This window comes from Martes martes, assembly GCF_963455335.1.
Source record: "Martes martes genome assembly, chromosome: 7".
In the NCBI taxonomy this organism is placed as follows: domain Eukaryota; kingdom Metazoa; phylum Chordata; class Mammalia; order Carnivora; family Mustelidae; genus Martes; species Martes martes.
In genome coordinates, this window is record NC_137894.1 from 144,254,956 (window position 1) to 144,269,531 (window position 14,576).

The following is a 14,576-nucleotide window of genomic DNA, read 5'->3' on the forward strand; positions in this document are numbered from 1 at the left end:
CGGGCCGCTCCCGCGGAGATAAGGAGCCCTCCCTAGATGAGATGCCCTGGACGTGGCCGCCTCCCCCTTCCCCGGCAAAGCCCCCCGCCCCCGCACGGATCCCTGTTATCGCGGAGGGAGGGGACGCCCCGTGTCGGAGTCCCCTCTTCCAAGTTCCCCGGGCTGCTGTCCCGTGGTCTTCTCGGGCAGCGGCGGGGATGGGGGGCCCGGAAGAGGCCGGGATGTCCCGTGGGGGTGGGGAACTGGGGAGCGGCGGGCCTCCTGGCTCCGCGTGTGCTTAAAGCCGGAGGGGACTTTTGGGGGACTACCGGGCTGAGACGTCCCCGGTAATCTCCAACCCTCTGTCTGGGACGGGGTCGGGTCCAAGTGTGCGAGGAGAAGTCCGCCCGCGCTGGTTTCCATGTATTTGCATTTAAGCGTTGACTGTCCCCTCCCTGGCTCCCGAACGCCTGGGGGCTCGGGCACGTGTCGGGGGCCTGGGGTACGGCCGGGGAGCCCCTCCCTAGACCTTAGACCTCAGGCGAGGGGCGGGGCTGCAGCCCCGGAGGAGCCCCGCCCCTTCAGTGCATCCCCACGGGTCCCGCGCGCTCCCCGGACACCCCCACCCCTCCCCGCCGACGGTCGGCCGGGCCCGGGCGCTGCCGGAGGCGGGGGTGGACCAGACGACCTTTCTTAGCGGGTTGGCCTGGAACCCAGGTCCTCGGGTCCACAGCCAGGACTCAGGGGGCGGGGCTCGAAGGGCGGGTCTCAGGGGGGCGGGGTCTTGGGGTCCCTGAAAGGCGCGCACCCGGCGGGACCCTCCCAGTCCCGGTCTCCTGTCTGCTCCCGCTCAGTGGTCTGCGCCGGACCCCCAGCCGCCATGCCTAAGTGCCCCAAGTGCGACAAGGAGGTGTACTTTGGTGAGCGTTCCCCGCCTGCCCCAGCCCAGCCCCGGCCGGGAGCGCGCGCCCCGCGCCGCCCCCACGAGGAAGCGCGGCCCACGGGCGACCCGGCCGGGCCTCTCCGGAGGGCCGGGCGCGCCGGGGGGCCGGGGGGCCGCGTGCCGAGAGCCGACACTTCAGCCCTGCCTGCGACCGCCTGGGTGCGCGGGTCAGGACCCCGGCGTCGGACGGCCCTGTCTCGGCCGATTCCGGGTCTCCGCCCCGCTCTCCTCCTGTCGGTCCCCCTTTCTTCAGGTGTCCCCGTCGCTGGGTCTCCCCCGCTCTCCCGCCCCCCCCCTCGGCGCGCCCCTCCCATCGCTAAGCAGAAACAGACGCGGAAACCGGCGCCCGGGGAGCGATCCCGGGCGCGCTCGGAACCGGCTGCCGCCTCCCTGTCCCGCGCCCCGGGGCCCACCCAGGGGAGGAAGTGGGAAGTGTCTGTCCCGTCTCCGCCCCAGAGAAGGGCGCCCTGCAGGCCCCACCCGCTACAGCGCCGCGGGTCACCCATGCCCCCGGCCCCGGCGCTCCGGGTCTCCTCCTGCAGTACCACCCCGCGCCCCCTTCCGTGTGTTTGGCCGGATTGGCCCAGGGGGCTGGAGGTGCGCCCGCCCCCCACTGATGCGGCACAGGGCTGAGACCCGGGGTGGGCCACCAGGCGCCCCGGGTGAGACCAAGGGCAGAGGGAACTGGAGAAGGCTGCTGCGAGTGGGTGGCTGTGCCCTGTGACCCCAGAGCAGGGTCTTACACTGGGTGGGGGGCCCCGTCTGTGCCTCTGCAGCTGAGCGGGTGACCTCTCTGGGGAAGGATTGGCATCGGCCTTGCCTGAAGTGTGAGAAATGCGGGAAGACGCTGACGTCAGGGGGCCACGCCGAGGTAGGTGGGGCCTGGAGGGCCGGAGGGCTGCGGGGTGAGGGCGGGCAGCCCCTCACGGCCCTTCTCCCGGCAGCATGAAGGCAAGCCTTACTGCAACCACCCGTGCTACGCCTCCATGTTCGGGCCTAAAGGTATGCTCCCCCGCCCACCCCTAGCCTGCCCCCAAGGTATGCTTCCCCGGGCCACCCCTAGCCTGCCCCCAAGGTATGCTTCCCCAGGCCACCCCTAACCTGCCGCCTTTTTCCCTGCAGGTTTTGGGCGGGGTGGAGCTGAGAGTCACACTTTCAAGTAAAGCCAGGTACCAGCCCCGACCGTCAGACCTTCGGGATGGTCCCCTCACTCCTGAGGGAGGTCTGACTGCTCACTGGGTCTGCATTCAGCTCTCTCTCTGCGCAGGTCACGGGAACACTGTCCCCGGCTGCCCACCGGGCCACTGCCCCTCCAGGCTGACGGCAGGCCTTATCCTCAGGCCCCCGGGCCCCCCTGCCGACTCCCACGCCCTCAATAAAGTTGAACACTCAGAAGCCTTGCCTGTGTGTGCAGAGGAGGGGGAGAGGCCTTGTGGGGGGGCGTGGTGGTGGGGCGCTGCCGCCGGCCGTGCGATGCCAGGGGCACCGGCTCTTCCTACTGCACCTGGCCTCGTGGCTCACCGCGCCGCGGGGTGCTGTGCTGGGGGCCTCCCAGCCTGAAGCTTCCTCTACAAGACAAGTGGCTGGCCACCCAGGAAGGGCCCACGGTGGCTCCACTCTTAGCTCCCAGCCCAGTAAATGCCGCGGCCTCCGGAGGGTGTGGGATAGGCCGAAGGGAGGCTCCACAGGTCAGCGGGACCATAAGGCCTAGGAGCTGGTGGGTGGTGGCCGCAGGGTGAACCAGCTGTGCTCACCCTGGTTCCGTTTTTGAGACGCTCTGGGGGAGTTGTGGTGAGGCGTCCTTGCCTGCTCTCCCCACTTCCTGCCCCACCCTTGTCTCCCTTACCACCGCCTGATGGAACAGGCCAGCCATGTTCCTGCAGGGGCATGAACTTAGACACCCCTCGTTGTCCCCCCCCACCACCGCTCCGCCCGGGACCGAGTGGCCAGCCACTAAATGGGGAATTTGAGGACTGTCTGGGCAGTGGATAGTTGGGGGCTTTCTGGAAGCTCCCATGTCAATTCTAGCAGTACCTGCAGACTTGGCCACACCCAGAGCCCTCCCCATTCCCTCCTGGCCACTCGGCAGAGGGCCACCCCTCCCAGGCCTCGGCCTTCTCCAGGGTTTTGCAGGCCTGAGCTGGACAGTCTGTTGTGGGGGGGTCCTCAAGGGCCACCTGTAGGGCGGGGGAAGGTTATTGGGTGGCTTGCAGAACTCCAGGAGGTGGGAGCCACGGTTCGTTTGGAGGACCGGGTGGGAGGGAACAGACGGTGCCAAGGTGAGGCGCGGGTTTCCCAGCGGACCCAGGGAGGGTGGGGGCTGGGGGCGTCGCGCCAGAGCGCGGAGTCCGGGTGCGCAGGAAAAGCTGCACCAAGTGCCGGGAGGGGCAGCGCCGAACGAGGCGCGGAGGCTCCTGCCTCCTCCGCGTTCTGGGGCCTGGGGGTAGCTCGCAGCCGGGACGAGTGCGGCGCCGATCGCCGGCGGCCAGAGCGGGTGGGTCAGGACTGTGGTCTTGACTCTGGCGTCGGCAGAGCGGCCTGCGGGGACCAGGCCGGGCCGAGCTGAAGGGGGGGCTGGAGGCGGGGACCGGGGCCTCCCCGTAGGAGCCGGCGGTGCCGGAGCCGGGGGCGGGCGAAGGTGGGGACCGCGGTGGGGGCGCCGGGCCCCGCCCGGACGCGCGTCCTTGCAGGCGTGGCCACGGCCGGCGCGCGGAGGTGGGATTTACCCGCCGCCCGTTCGGAACCGGCCCGCGCGGGCCGCCGGCTCTGGCCGAGGCGCGGGGCTCTGCAGGCGGGGGCGCTGCCGTCCGGGGCGGACGCGCGCCGCCTCCCTGCCCGCGCCGGGGCGTCCGTGCGCGCTGCCGGGCTCCGGCGCGCGCCGCCGCGGACGCACGGGCGGTTGCTCCGCGGCCTCTGGCGCGGGGAGGGGCGGGGCGCTGGGGGGCGGGGCCTGAGCGAGGCGGGTCCGCGCGATTGGGCCGCAGGGGGGACCCCGCGGAGCTCTCGGCGTCAATTGGCCCGTGCCGCCCAGGAACGGCCTCCGCACTGGGCAGGACAGACGTCACTCAAAGGCCCCGGTGCCGTTCATTGGGCCGGCGCTGGAGGCGTGTCCCCGCCCGCTCGGGGGCCGGGCGACGGCCCCGCGCGGCGGCCGCGGCGCGCGATCCGAGGGAAGCCGGCTGCATGGGGCGGGGGCTGGGGCGGGGGCGGGGGCGGCGCCGGGGGGGCCGGGGGCACGCGGTCGGGGCCCTGCCCGAGGCCATCGCCGCGCTGAGTCAGACGCTGCCCGCCGGGCCCAGCCCCGAGATCTTCCGCCGCGCCAAGTTCGACCGTCCGGAGGCGGTGAGGCCCGGGGGCCGGGGGGCGGGGGCCCGGGCGGACGCAGGGAGGCGGCCGGCCCCGCTGGACGCCGCTCTTTGGTCCCCCCAGGCCCCGGCGCTCTGGCAGCTGCTCTTCCGCGTGCTCTCGCCGCCGCCGGCCGCCGGCGCCCGGGCCTCCCCGGCCCTCGGTAAGCCCCGCCTTCCCCGTAAGGCCCGCCCACTCGCCGCAGGGCCGCCTGCTCGCGCAGCCCCGCCCCGCTTGGCCCCGCCCCCAAGTGAGCCACGCCCCCGAGGGCTGGCTCTATCCTCCCACAGACCCTGTGCCTGGGCCCGCCGCCTGTAAAGCCCCCGCCCGGTTAGCCCCGCCTCCCTGGTAAGAGCCCGCCCCTACGGGCCCCGGCCCCGCCCCCTCCACCTGCTCGTGCAAAGCCCCGCCCGCCTCATGAGCCCCGCCCCCATTAGCCCTATTCCCCTCACCGTGCGAGTCCGGATCGTTCCCTCCAAACGTGGCCTCTTCTTGGGGGTGGTGCCGGGTCTCCCCGTGGGCGGCCCCCTGAGCAGGCGGTCCTCCATCCCTAGGGGCCCAAGTCCGCCTGGTGAAGTCAGCGCTGTGCTCCCAGGGCTACCCCAGGCGGGTGCTGGCACAGCTCCCCGAGGACGGCTCCCAGGGCAGCCGTGAGCTTCTGCTGGCGCTGGCCTGGCTGCTGGCCCGCGGGCCCCTGCTGGAACACCTGCTGGCCCAGACTCGCGTGTGGCTGGGCGATGAGATACCCCTGTGTCAGGTGCGTATGCCCGGAGGGGGCATGGGACTGGGGGATGGCGGGCAGCCTGGGTGCGGCCTGGCCCAGCCCTCCGGTCGGCCCTGTGAGGGTCCGCATTGCCCCTCCCTGCTCCCGCCTCCTCCCCTGGCCCTCCTTCTGGGCAGGGTGGCCTGTGTGCTCATAGGGTGTGACCCCCACGTCTCCTCTTGGCAGCCCTGGGGGCCCATGGCTCTCCCTCCAGGAGCCTCTTTTTTTCTGTCTCCCTTGGGGTCTCCACAGGGAATATGGGAGCAGGGTGTGACCCTTGTGCCCTCTTCAGTATGAAGCCCTGGCCAGTCCTGGCCCACCGGCACCCTGCCAGGAAGCAGATGGCCCTGTGGACATACGCCACTTGCAATGGCTGGTGGGAAAGTTGCGGTTCCGGTGGCGAGACCTGATCACCAGCCAGCAGGAGCAGTGTGCCCTTCTGAGCAAGGTATTGTCCCCTGAGCACTGTCTACCCAGGGGCACTTACTCTCTGTGCTACAGGCTGTTGGCCGTCTCTCTCTGCCCGAGGCCTGTCCGTCCAGTCTGGAGCCTGGCCTTGGGCTGCGTGGAGCCCAGGCCTGGCGGGGAGCTGACCCGCTGGGCACTGCCCTGCAGTGGCCCAGAACCTGAGCCCAGGGCTCCAGGTGGCCCAGGAGGGGCCTAGGGCAGGTGGAGTTGGGCATCCCTGGGGCAGTGAGTCAGTGGAGCGGGGAGCCTGTGGGGTTGGTTTTCCTGGTTCCAGAAGTCATCAGAGCCCTCAGGCTCTGTCTCTGAGAAGAAATGGGTTCTGGGCCCTGGGGGAGCCGCTCCTGCCTGGGCCTGTTTCTGGAACCAAGGTACCCCTTCCTTCTCCCACATCCTGGGTGTAGGCTGATGGGCAGTGGGCAGCTTCTTTAGGGTTCCTGAGGGCGGGTATGGTACAGCTGTGGGGGCACAGGTCCCTTTTACAGGTGTAGTACAAAGTCCAGGTTGAGAGGTGGCTGGGCAGGGAGGCTCGGACTCCCACCCGCATAGGGCTCCTCCGTGCTGGGCCCCCCACTCTGTACCTCTGCACCCTGGACCTGTGCACCCCACACCCGTGCACCTCTGCACCCCTGCAGGAGACCTTTTGCTCCTTCAGTCCTTCTTGGACCCTGTGTCTCTCTTGCTTGGCTCAAGCTCTGCTTGCTTGTCCTGGCTGGTGCACGGCTACCTGTTAAGCTCTGTGATGCCTTCTGGTCTCACCTTGCCGGGAAGCCTTCCCTGCCCCCCAGACCCGAACAGTCGCTCTGTGTCCCCGGCACTGGCTCCACCGGACCACCTAGCCTGTCCACAGGCTGTTTCTTCCGCCACATGGACCTGGCAGTTGATGAGCTGAGGGAGAAGCAGGGGTGCCCCATTCCATCCCCACCGGACCCCCGGGACTGTGTGGGATGGGGAAGCTGTAGGCCGGACCGACCAGTGGCCCCTCCCTCCCCCCCCCCCCCCCGCCCGCCGCAGGGACCTCCTGGAGGGCCTTGGGCCAGCGCCGCGGCAGTGCCGACTACTGTCCTGAGCCTGACCCTGGCCTGCCCCGGAGCGCCTTGGCAAGGTGTGGCCCGCTTCCTTGCCTGTAAGGGAGGCTCCAAAAACCTCGCTCGGCGCTTGGAGAAGCACCCCTTCCTGCTCACCTGGGGTTTGCGCTGCCTGTTTCAGATCCACTCCTATACCCGCGGCTGCCACAGTGACCGCAGCCTTGGCCACCTGTCTGTTGCTGAGACCGAGCTGCTCAGGGACCCAGAGGGCGGCCGGCAGGTGAGGGCTGGTGTGTGTTGGTGCCGTAGAACTGGAAAGAAGTGAGGTGGCGGGGGGCTGAGGTGGGGAGGGACTGAGAAGGAGGACCCAGCTGCCCAGCTTTGAGCCTGGGTGATTGCCCAAGTCACCATCTTGCTGGTGTGGGGGACAGGAATGTCCTCAAGGCCTTCCCCAGCTCCCTAGACTGGCCCGTGGTGCAGGGATCTGGACCAGCTGCTGTGTGTACATGTGGCTGGGCGTGGTTAGGGCCCCAGGGGCACAGGTGTCTAGGCTGAGCTGGCAGCTGGGTGGGGGGGGGGCTCTGGAATTAAGGAAGACTGCTCAAGGGTTCAAGCTCGTGGTACAGGTGCCTGGAGTGCATGGAGGGGTCATCTGGCAATTGAGGTGGTGGGAGGAGGGTGGTCTAGCATGCCCCACACTCTGCGGAGTTTCTTTTCAGGAGACCGCATTCTGTCATGGTCGTCTCCTTCCCTTGGGCTGCATGTCCAGGGTGTCCTGGGACAGGCCCAGGGCTGGCTGTCGCTTGAGGGCTGGGCTCCGGCACTTGGCACTGTCCAGCCTGGGGGACACTTGGCCAGACAGGAGGGCGGAGGCTCAGGTCTGGAGTGGCCCCTCTTTCCAGGTCCCGCAGATCCCAGCTCTGGAGTCATGTGCTCCCTTTTGTGGGGTTGGGGTAGCCACCTGGGATGTCTGCCAGGCCTGCGTCCCCGGCCAGTCCCTGGCTGGCCCTGCTCAGGCAGGGCTGCACTGGTCCCTGGAGGTGCAGAGGCAGTGTCTCGGTGACCCCAGGTGCCCTTGGCTATGTCCCCTTCTATGGGTGACTCAGCGAGGCCCAGGCTTCCTGCCCTTGGGGCCCCCCGCCCCCAGGCTGGAGCAGAGCAGAAGCTGCACCAGCCCCAGGCAGGTGTTGCCTGGGGCTCCGGCCTCTGTGGTGTGGGGGCCTGTGGGGCTCCCCCTCGCCTCTGAGGCTGGGCTGTGTTGGTGCCGCAGGACTGCAGACGGCGTGCGGTGGATGGGGGTCACGGTTGGCTTCCTTCCAAGGTTTCTGGAGGGGGAGCTGGCAGAAACCTGGGCCAGCGTACCCAAAGGGCCTGCACTCTTGGGACGGGTCCCAGAAGCTTCTGGAGCGATCTACGGTTGCTGCGCGAGGCCAGGCGTGCTGCGGACTAGCTGGGCAGTGAGCACGCCTGCTTCCCGGCTGGGGCCGCAGCCTTCTCGTGGCCTGGTGTCCGGCCGCAGGGCAGGAGGGTGGAGCAGGGGGGTGGGGGCTGTCAGGAGGCTCTAGCACTGGGCCTGAAAGTCGGAGGGCAGAGGGGCCTTGCTGCCCCCTTTCCTGAAGCCGGGGAGGAGGGGAGCACGCGGGGACCCGAACTGTGCGCATGCTCGCGTCCGGCCTGCACCCTCCCCGTGTCTCCGTGCTTCCAGGCTGTGCTCCCTTAGACCCACGGGTGGTTCTCTCTGTCGGTGAGCCTCCGAGCCACGCGTGCCTGTTGTGCAGGGTGTGGTGGTTTGGCAGAGCTCCTAGCTGGCTCTCTGTCTTGGCCCCAGAACATGCTGCTGGAAGCCCAGCATCTCTGTCTTCTAGAAGGAGCAGTGCCTGTGGCCAGTGCTGGCTGCTGCGTTCACAGAGGAGTCGTAGCAGGAAGGAGCCTGTGGCTTCCTGGTGGGGGTGGCCGGTGGGGGGTGGGGTGGGGGAGATGGGGGCACCGAGCGGGGCTGGGGGAGGCCTGCACTGGACCTCCGCAGGGCTGAGTGGGCCTTCCGGTGGTGGGACTGGCGGGAGCTAGAACACGTGGCCATCCCGGGACCCCCGTGTCTGGGTGGGGTCTGCAGGTTTGGGGCTGAGCCAGGTGGGGTGGGGGGGTTCCCCCAGGAAGGGTTCCCTTCCCGAAAGCCTGGCAGTCTCCCCACCCTGGGCCTTCCTCCTCTGCCCACGTCTGGGGTGCAGCCCCCAGTTAGTGAGGGCGTGGGGCAGAGGTCCCGAGTCGAAGGTCCTTGTTGTCAGCGCCTGGCCCTGTGGGGGCCCACCTTTGGGGCCAGCGTGGGGCCCACAGGTGTGGTTGGCCTGGTGGTCCCTGGCAGTGGGGCTGTCCTGCGGGGCAGGTGGCTGATGGGAGTGACTGGCTTGGGGGCGGAAGAGACCGGTGGGCAGGATGGTTGTGTGGCCGGTGCTGGGGGTCCCAGCGGGGTTCTGACCCGGCCACGGTTTATGGTTTGCTTTGCAGCTGCTTCAGAGGCTGGAGAGTGAGAACGCGCGCCTGGAGGCCGCCCTGGAGTGGCGGCGTCAGGAGCTGGTCTTCTGGCGGTGGATGGTGCGCCTGCCTCCCCTCCCTGCCCTGAGCCTTGACCACAGCTGCCCGGGGCGGGGCGGTCCGCTGTGTTCTTCCCAGACGGGAGGAGACGGGAGGCCACATACATGCCCAGCCACGCAGCTGGTGTTAGGACCCGGCTTGCCCTGAGTCGGGGGCCTTCCGAGATGTCTGTCTGTCCCATCACCTGCCCTCAGGGGGCTAGCCTTCCACCAGTCCGGCCTTTGGGCCTCCCTGGCCTCGCGGCCTGCGGGCATGATGGGTGGCTGTCTGGGGGAGGGGTGTGGGGAGGCCGCTGCCCCCAGGCCTCTGCGCCTTCTGTCCCCATTGGCTGTGGGCTGGGGCTGTGCTTACGAGGCCTGGGCTCACTGCCTGCCTCTTACTTGGGTCTCTCTCTGCAGGACACGGTCCTGGGCAGCTGCCCCCCGGAGGCCTCACCGGCCACGTTTCTGCCCAGGGACCCCGCGTCGGGGCCTGGCGAGTTGGAGCTGGCGGCCCGGGAGCTGCACGGCCTGCATGAGGAGCTGCGGGCGGCTGTGGAGCCCCGGCGGGCCGCCTGGGAGGCCAAGGTGGGGGCTTGGGGCGGGCACGGGGTGCGGTTACACAGCCCTCGTGGAACTCATGTGGTTGAAGGCTGGGAGGCCGGGCAGACTGCAGCAGCCCCGGAGGGTGGTGGCCGGAGGCGCCCCGCTGTCCCAGCCCCAGCCGCGGGCCCGTCCGCGTGCGGCAGTGCTCTCCACGAGCCGGGCCAGCCACGGTCCCTTCATGGTTCCTGAAGCGTCTTGGTGGGACTCGTGGGCCCAGTTTCCCCCAAAGCCTGTAGGGCCGCGTGAGGAGCAGCCCGCGGCCCTTTGCCCTCTGCTGTGGTGGCCGCTGGAGCACGGTCGGTGCTCACACGCGCGTCTCACAAGCTGTCTGCCACCGCGTGAGGCTTCGGACCAGAGCCCACTGAGGGCCGCGCCTTGGGGACACAGCCTCTTCTCAGTCCCCCACCCCACAGAGCCTCTGGGATGGGCCCGCCTGGAGGGTCAGAGGTGGCCTCCACAGGCAGTGTCCCCTTGGGCCGGCCCGCTGCACGCTCCCCATCCTGGGAGCCCTGGGCACGGGGGAGGCCGATTCAGCAGAGGACAGTGGGTGTGGGAGGCTGACACTCACCCTGGCGTGGTGGGTCGGGCCGGGGGTAGGTGGGTCGGGGGTCTGTGCTCGGCTCTGAACGGGCCGAGGGGGCCTTGGCGGTCTGTGGAGTGGGTCGGGCCTGCAGCTGCCGGCCCTGTCCCCGGGGCCCCTCCACGGGCTCAGGGCTCAGGTGCTCCTTGAGGGAGACGTTAGGGCTGGAGGGGCCGGCACTGTGGTTGGCCACCTTCCCAGGAGCTGTCGGATCTGGGCTGTCAGCCCTTCTCAGGGCGTTGCTGGGGGTGGGTGCTGGGGCCGAGGGGGCCCAAAGGCTGTGACCTGGGCAGGGGGTGGCTGCCCCCGCCTCAGGACCTCCCCCCTCCCCCGTCCCCCTGTGCAGGCTGGAGGCTGGGGGCCGGAGTGGAGCACTGCGCAGCGGGCCACACAGGAGGCTGTGGGACGGGACCTGGCAGCTCTTCAGCGGGCCTGGGATCAAGGTGGGGCCCCGGCGCGGCCCCACAGGCCCTGCAGGCTGGTGAAGAGGGACGCCGGCGCCGTGGAGGGCCCAGGCCTGCGGGCTGCTGAGCTGACTGGGGCGCTGAGGATCCGGGAAAGCCGCCTGGAGACCGCGCTGGGCCGGCTGCAGACACGGTGTCGGCAGGAGCTGGCCAGGCTGGCGGGAGCCGAGCCCGGCCTCATCTGGATCCTGCCGCCGGTCGCTGAGGGCCCGAGGGCGTGTCCTGCTGGAGGGGCACCGGCCCTGACGCCCTGAGGAGCCTCGGAGGAGCAGGTTTCCGGGCGGCCCCAGGGATGCTGCCGACGCGACCCCCTGGGGTGCTTGCCCTGAGCCCTGGCCCATCCCTGCTTTGGGGCACACCGGAGGCAGCCATGACAGGTGTCTGTGGGCGTTCAGGATCAAGAGAGTATGCAGAAGTAAGTTGTAGAGGCCTCCCTGCAGGAGTGAGGCCCTGTCCTGGTCCCCCCTCAGCCAGCCCTCCAGGTTCCTGTCTGGGGAGGGTCAGGTCTGTGCTCAGGCCCAGGGAACGGGACCCTGGGTAGTGGGGGCCAAAGGAGGGCTGGTCCTGGGCTGCCCTGGAGCTGGAGGGTCAGGCACGGCCTGAAGCATGGACTGGGCCTCAGGGTCCTGGGGAAGGGGACAGCCCTGGATGTCCCATCCACACTGCGTCCTGGGCCCCCACCGCCGTCCCACCTTGTGCCCGGGCCTGGTGTGTGTGCGTGTGTGTTGGGCAGGGATGCTGGCCGGGAGCCTGGGGGTGGGGGATGCTGTTCCTTTCCTGGGGGCGGTGCTGGGGGTGAGGGGGAGGCCACTGTGGACAGAGGGGGCTTTGTTCGGGGGACTGTTCGGGGAGCTGGGCTCGGCCCTGACAAAGAGGCATCTGTCTGGGTGATGTGCCCCTAGCCCTCCGGAACAGGCCCCCCTCCGTCCCAGGGGCTCAGCCTCTCTGCACCCCTCACCCAGCAGGCACAGACGGCCTCGTCCTGCCTCTCTCAGCGCGCGACAGCTGAACCCCAGCCCGCTGCCGGGCAGGTGCAGGGGCCTGTGGGCTGCCGGCCGGGTCGGGCCCGGGGACGCTTTCACAGCCTGGGTCCCCACGGAACATTCTCTCGTTGGCTTTGCCTGCTTGGCCGGGGGTGTGCTGGAGCACCACGCTGGTCTCGGCCCCCCTGACCCGGCCCCCATCCCTTGGGGGGACACCCCGGTGCTCCCTCTGCACTGGTCAGACCGGGCAGACTAGTCGGGAGGGCATCCCTGACCCTCTCCTCACAGGCCTGGCCCATGCAGTCTCTGGGCCTGGGGTCCTTCCCTCCCAACCACAGCCCCCCTCCCAGCTCCTTGTCAGAGCTCCAGCTGTGGTCCAGGGCTCCCGGGGCCTCAACCCTCTGCCCGCCGTCCTCTGAACGTGCAGAGTCCCTTTTGGACTCCCTGCAGCCGACCCCTCTGCCTGCCACGCCCTCAGCCGTCCGGACCACCGGCGGGACCCTCCTCATCTGGGAAGCAAGCCCACTCAAAGCTCCCTGCCTTCTGGGGACTGCCCTTGAGCCGGGACCCCCGTGGGCCCTCGGGAGCTCGACGTGTGGAAGCCAGGGGCATGCTCAGTTCTGCGGGGCTGCCCTTGGTCAGACTGATCTGTGGACCCAATACAAGCCCGCTCGAAACCCCACGCGTGTCTGTGCGACTTTGCTGTTGACGCTGGGGCACGAGGGGTGGGTCAGGCCCAGAGAGGCCCAGTCTGGGCAGGGGAAGCGAGCAGGTGTGCTCTGCAGGCTCCGTGGCTGGTGGGAGGTGGCTGGTGGGAGGTGTCGGGGAGGACTGGCCAGGCCCGTCCCGTCCCCCGGGGCTGCCGGCTGACACTCCCCGCCTCCCCTGCAGGGAGGGGACGGCAGGCCTCTGGAGCAGGTGCAGGCCTGCAGAACTCGCGCACGCACGGCGGCCTGGCCGGGCTGGTGGGGGGCGGCAGGGCCGTGGGAGACAGCGGTGGGCAGTGGGGACCCGCGGGGGGGCGGCAAGGCAGTGGGGGGAGTGAGGGCCTGCGGGGGGGCAGTGGGACAGCTCTGGGCAGGCAGGTGTCTGTGAGGACGGCACAGGGGGAGCCCAGGCTCCCCAGGGAGATGTGAAGGTCCGTGCAGCTGTGGGAGGCGAAGACACCGCACTCCATGACCCCCACCGACCTGCTTCTCCGAGGGCCCCAGAGAGACAAGGGGAGATGCGCCGCAGTAGAAGCCCCCGTGACGTCGTAACCTGTGAGGACGTGTGGAGGAGAGAGAGGCAGGAGCCCCGGAGAAGAGGAATCGGGGTCCTAAGGTGTCCGGGCCTGCAGGGGACACAGGGCCGGCGGAGGGCAGGGGGGTGTGGCCTTGACCCAGCACAGGGAGCGGTCCGTGACCTGCAGAGTCCAGCCCGCACAGCAGCTGGGCCAGTGGGAGTGGACCGCAGGCGGCCCTGTGACCGGCCTCCCGGGAACACAAGAGCAGGGACAGACAGTTCACAGACGGTGACCGGCAAGGACACCCTTAGACAGAGCAGGAGCAGTGACAGGCTGCCGTGCCGACGCTGGCCCCTTCAGCTGTTGAACCGAACACGGCCGGCAGGACCTCTGGGCGAGCCCCGCACCAGGTCCACCGGCCGGTTTCCCGTCCCCTTGGTTCAGGGCCTCCTCACACTGCTGGTCGACCGTGGCCAGGCCTGGGCTTGGGGGTGTGCTGGGCTGGGCCGCCGGCTGGTCAGCACACCTCTGGGGGGACACCTGCTGGACGCTCCCAGGGTCCTGCTAAAGGTCAGACTCCGGCAATGGGACGCTTCTCAGCGGCACTTAGGGAAGTCTGGTTGGAGGGACACAGCTGGTGGTTGGTCCACAGCCACCCCCTGCCCCAGGTCCTGCCCTTCGGCTGTGGCCCCCAGCCCTGCACGGGTCCCCACACTCCCGTGTCCCCTACTGGATCTTGGGCACTGAGTGTGGCCAGTCGCCGTCCTCCCGTGTCTGCCCCTTTTTGGCTGAGCTGCCTATTGCCCACTCATCCACCAACCAGGGCTGACACTGCCCCGGACTGCGGAGACTAAACCCCACAAGCAGGGCGGCCGTGCCTCGGGACGGGGGGTCAGGGGTCAGAGAGGGTGGTGGTCAGAGACTTGGAGGACAGGCACTGAGTGGCCCCGGAGGGTGGTCAGACAGAGGAAACAGGGTCTGTGTGTGGGGGAGCAGCACTGAGAGAGGCCTCGGGGAGGGGTGAGGCGTGCTGGGGTCCTGAAGACGTGGTGGAGGGGCTCCGGCGGGCTCGGGGACGGGGTCTGTGGCGCAGGAGCTGTTGGCTCTCGTTTTCCCGTCTGGTTCCCCGGGTTACTGTTTGTTACACCCAAGATTTGTCCCCTCCCCTTCTGGGGACAGTTTTTAATTTCTTAAAGATTTTATTTATTTATTGGACAGACAGAGATCACAAGTAGGCAGAGAGGCAGGCAGAGAGAGTGGGGGAAGCAGGCTCCCTGCTGAGCAGAGAGCCCGACGCGGGGCTCGATCCCAGGACCCTGAGACCGTGACCTGAGCCAAAGGCAGAGGCTTTAACCCACTGAGCCACCCAGGCACCCCCAGTTTTTAACTTTTGATGGTAAAAAGTAACATGAAGTTTACTGTCTTAACCACTTCCAAGTGTATGGGTCAGGCCTGTTGTGCACAGCCACGCCGTTGTGAAGTAGATCTCTGGAAACTTCCCATCTTCCCCGAGGGCCACTCTGGCCCCATGCGTGCTCCGTGCCCTCGCCTGGCCCCCGGCGCCCCGGCCCACTGTGTCTGTGCGGACGGACTCCTCTAGGGATGTCCAGTGAGGGGTCACAGGG

General features: G+C 69.2%; 2 protein-coding genes across 4 annotated transcripts; both read left to right on the forward strand.

The window, feature by feature from the left end:
• Positions 1-306: 306 nt before the first annotated feature.
• Positions 307-2,319, forward strand: CRIP1 (cysteine rich protein 1). Of its 3 annotated transcripts, none has more exons than XM_080807514.1 (5): positions 307-899; positions 1,699-1,793; positions 1,867-1,924; positions 2,045-2,091; positions 2,190-2,315. In XM_080807514.1, the coding sequence occupies exons 1-4, from the start codon at positions 860-862 to the stop codon at positions 2,083-2,085; spliced, it is 234 nt and encodes a 77-aa protein (XP_080663640.1). In that variant the 5' UTR covers positions 307-859; the 3' UTR covers positions 2,086-2,091; positions 2,190-2,315. The 3 variants fall into 3 exon arrangements, with proteins under 3 accessions (XP_080663640.1, XP_080663641.1, XP_080663639.1); XM_080807515.1 differs by having other exon boundaries at positions 769-899; positions 2,174-2,319; XM_080807513.1 differs by lacking the exon at positions 307-899 and adding an exon at positions 1,335-1,584 and having other exon boundaries at positions 2,190-2,316.
• Positions 2,320-4,105: 1,786 nt separating this feature from the next.
• On the forward strand, positions 4,106-12,407 carry TEDC1 (tubulin epsilon and delta complex 1; the record flags this gene model as incomplete). Its single annotated transcript, XM_080809777.1, has 8 exons — positions 4,106-4,264; positions 4,352-4,430; positions 4,822-5,024; positions 5,323-5,478; positions 6,705-6,803; positions 9,029-9,115; positions 9,514-9,681; positions 10,626-12,407. The coding sequence occupies 8 exons, from the start codon at positions 4,106-4,108 to the stop codon at positions 10,995-10,997; spliced, it is 1,323 nt and encodes a 440-aa protein (XP_080665903.1). The 3' UTR covers positions 10,998-12,407.
• Positions 12,408-14,576: the final 2,169 nt, after the last annotated feature.

Bases quoted from the DNA above. Each gene is read 5' to 3' on its own strand.
- CRIP1 (XM_080807513.1), top strand. From the start codon at position 1,539: ATGCGGCACAGGGCTGAGACCCGGGGTGGGCCACCAGGCGCCCCGG. The intron at 1,585-1,698 runs GTGAGACCAAGG...GTGCCTCTGCAG, and splicing joins TGGGCCACCAGGCGCCCCGG to CTGAGCGGGTGACCTCTCTG. The intron at 1,794-1,866 runs GTAGGTGGGGCC...TTCTCCCGGCAG, and splicing joins CGTCAGGGGGCCACGCCGAG to CATGAAGGCAAGCCTTACTG.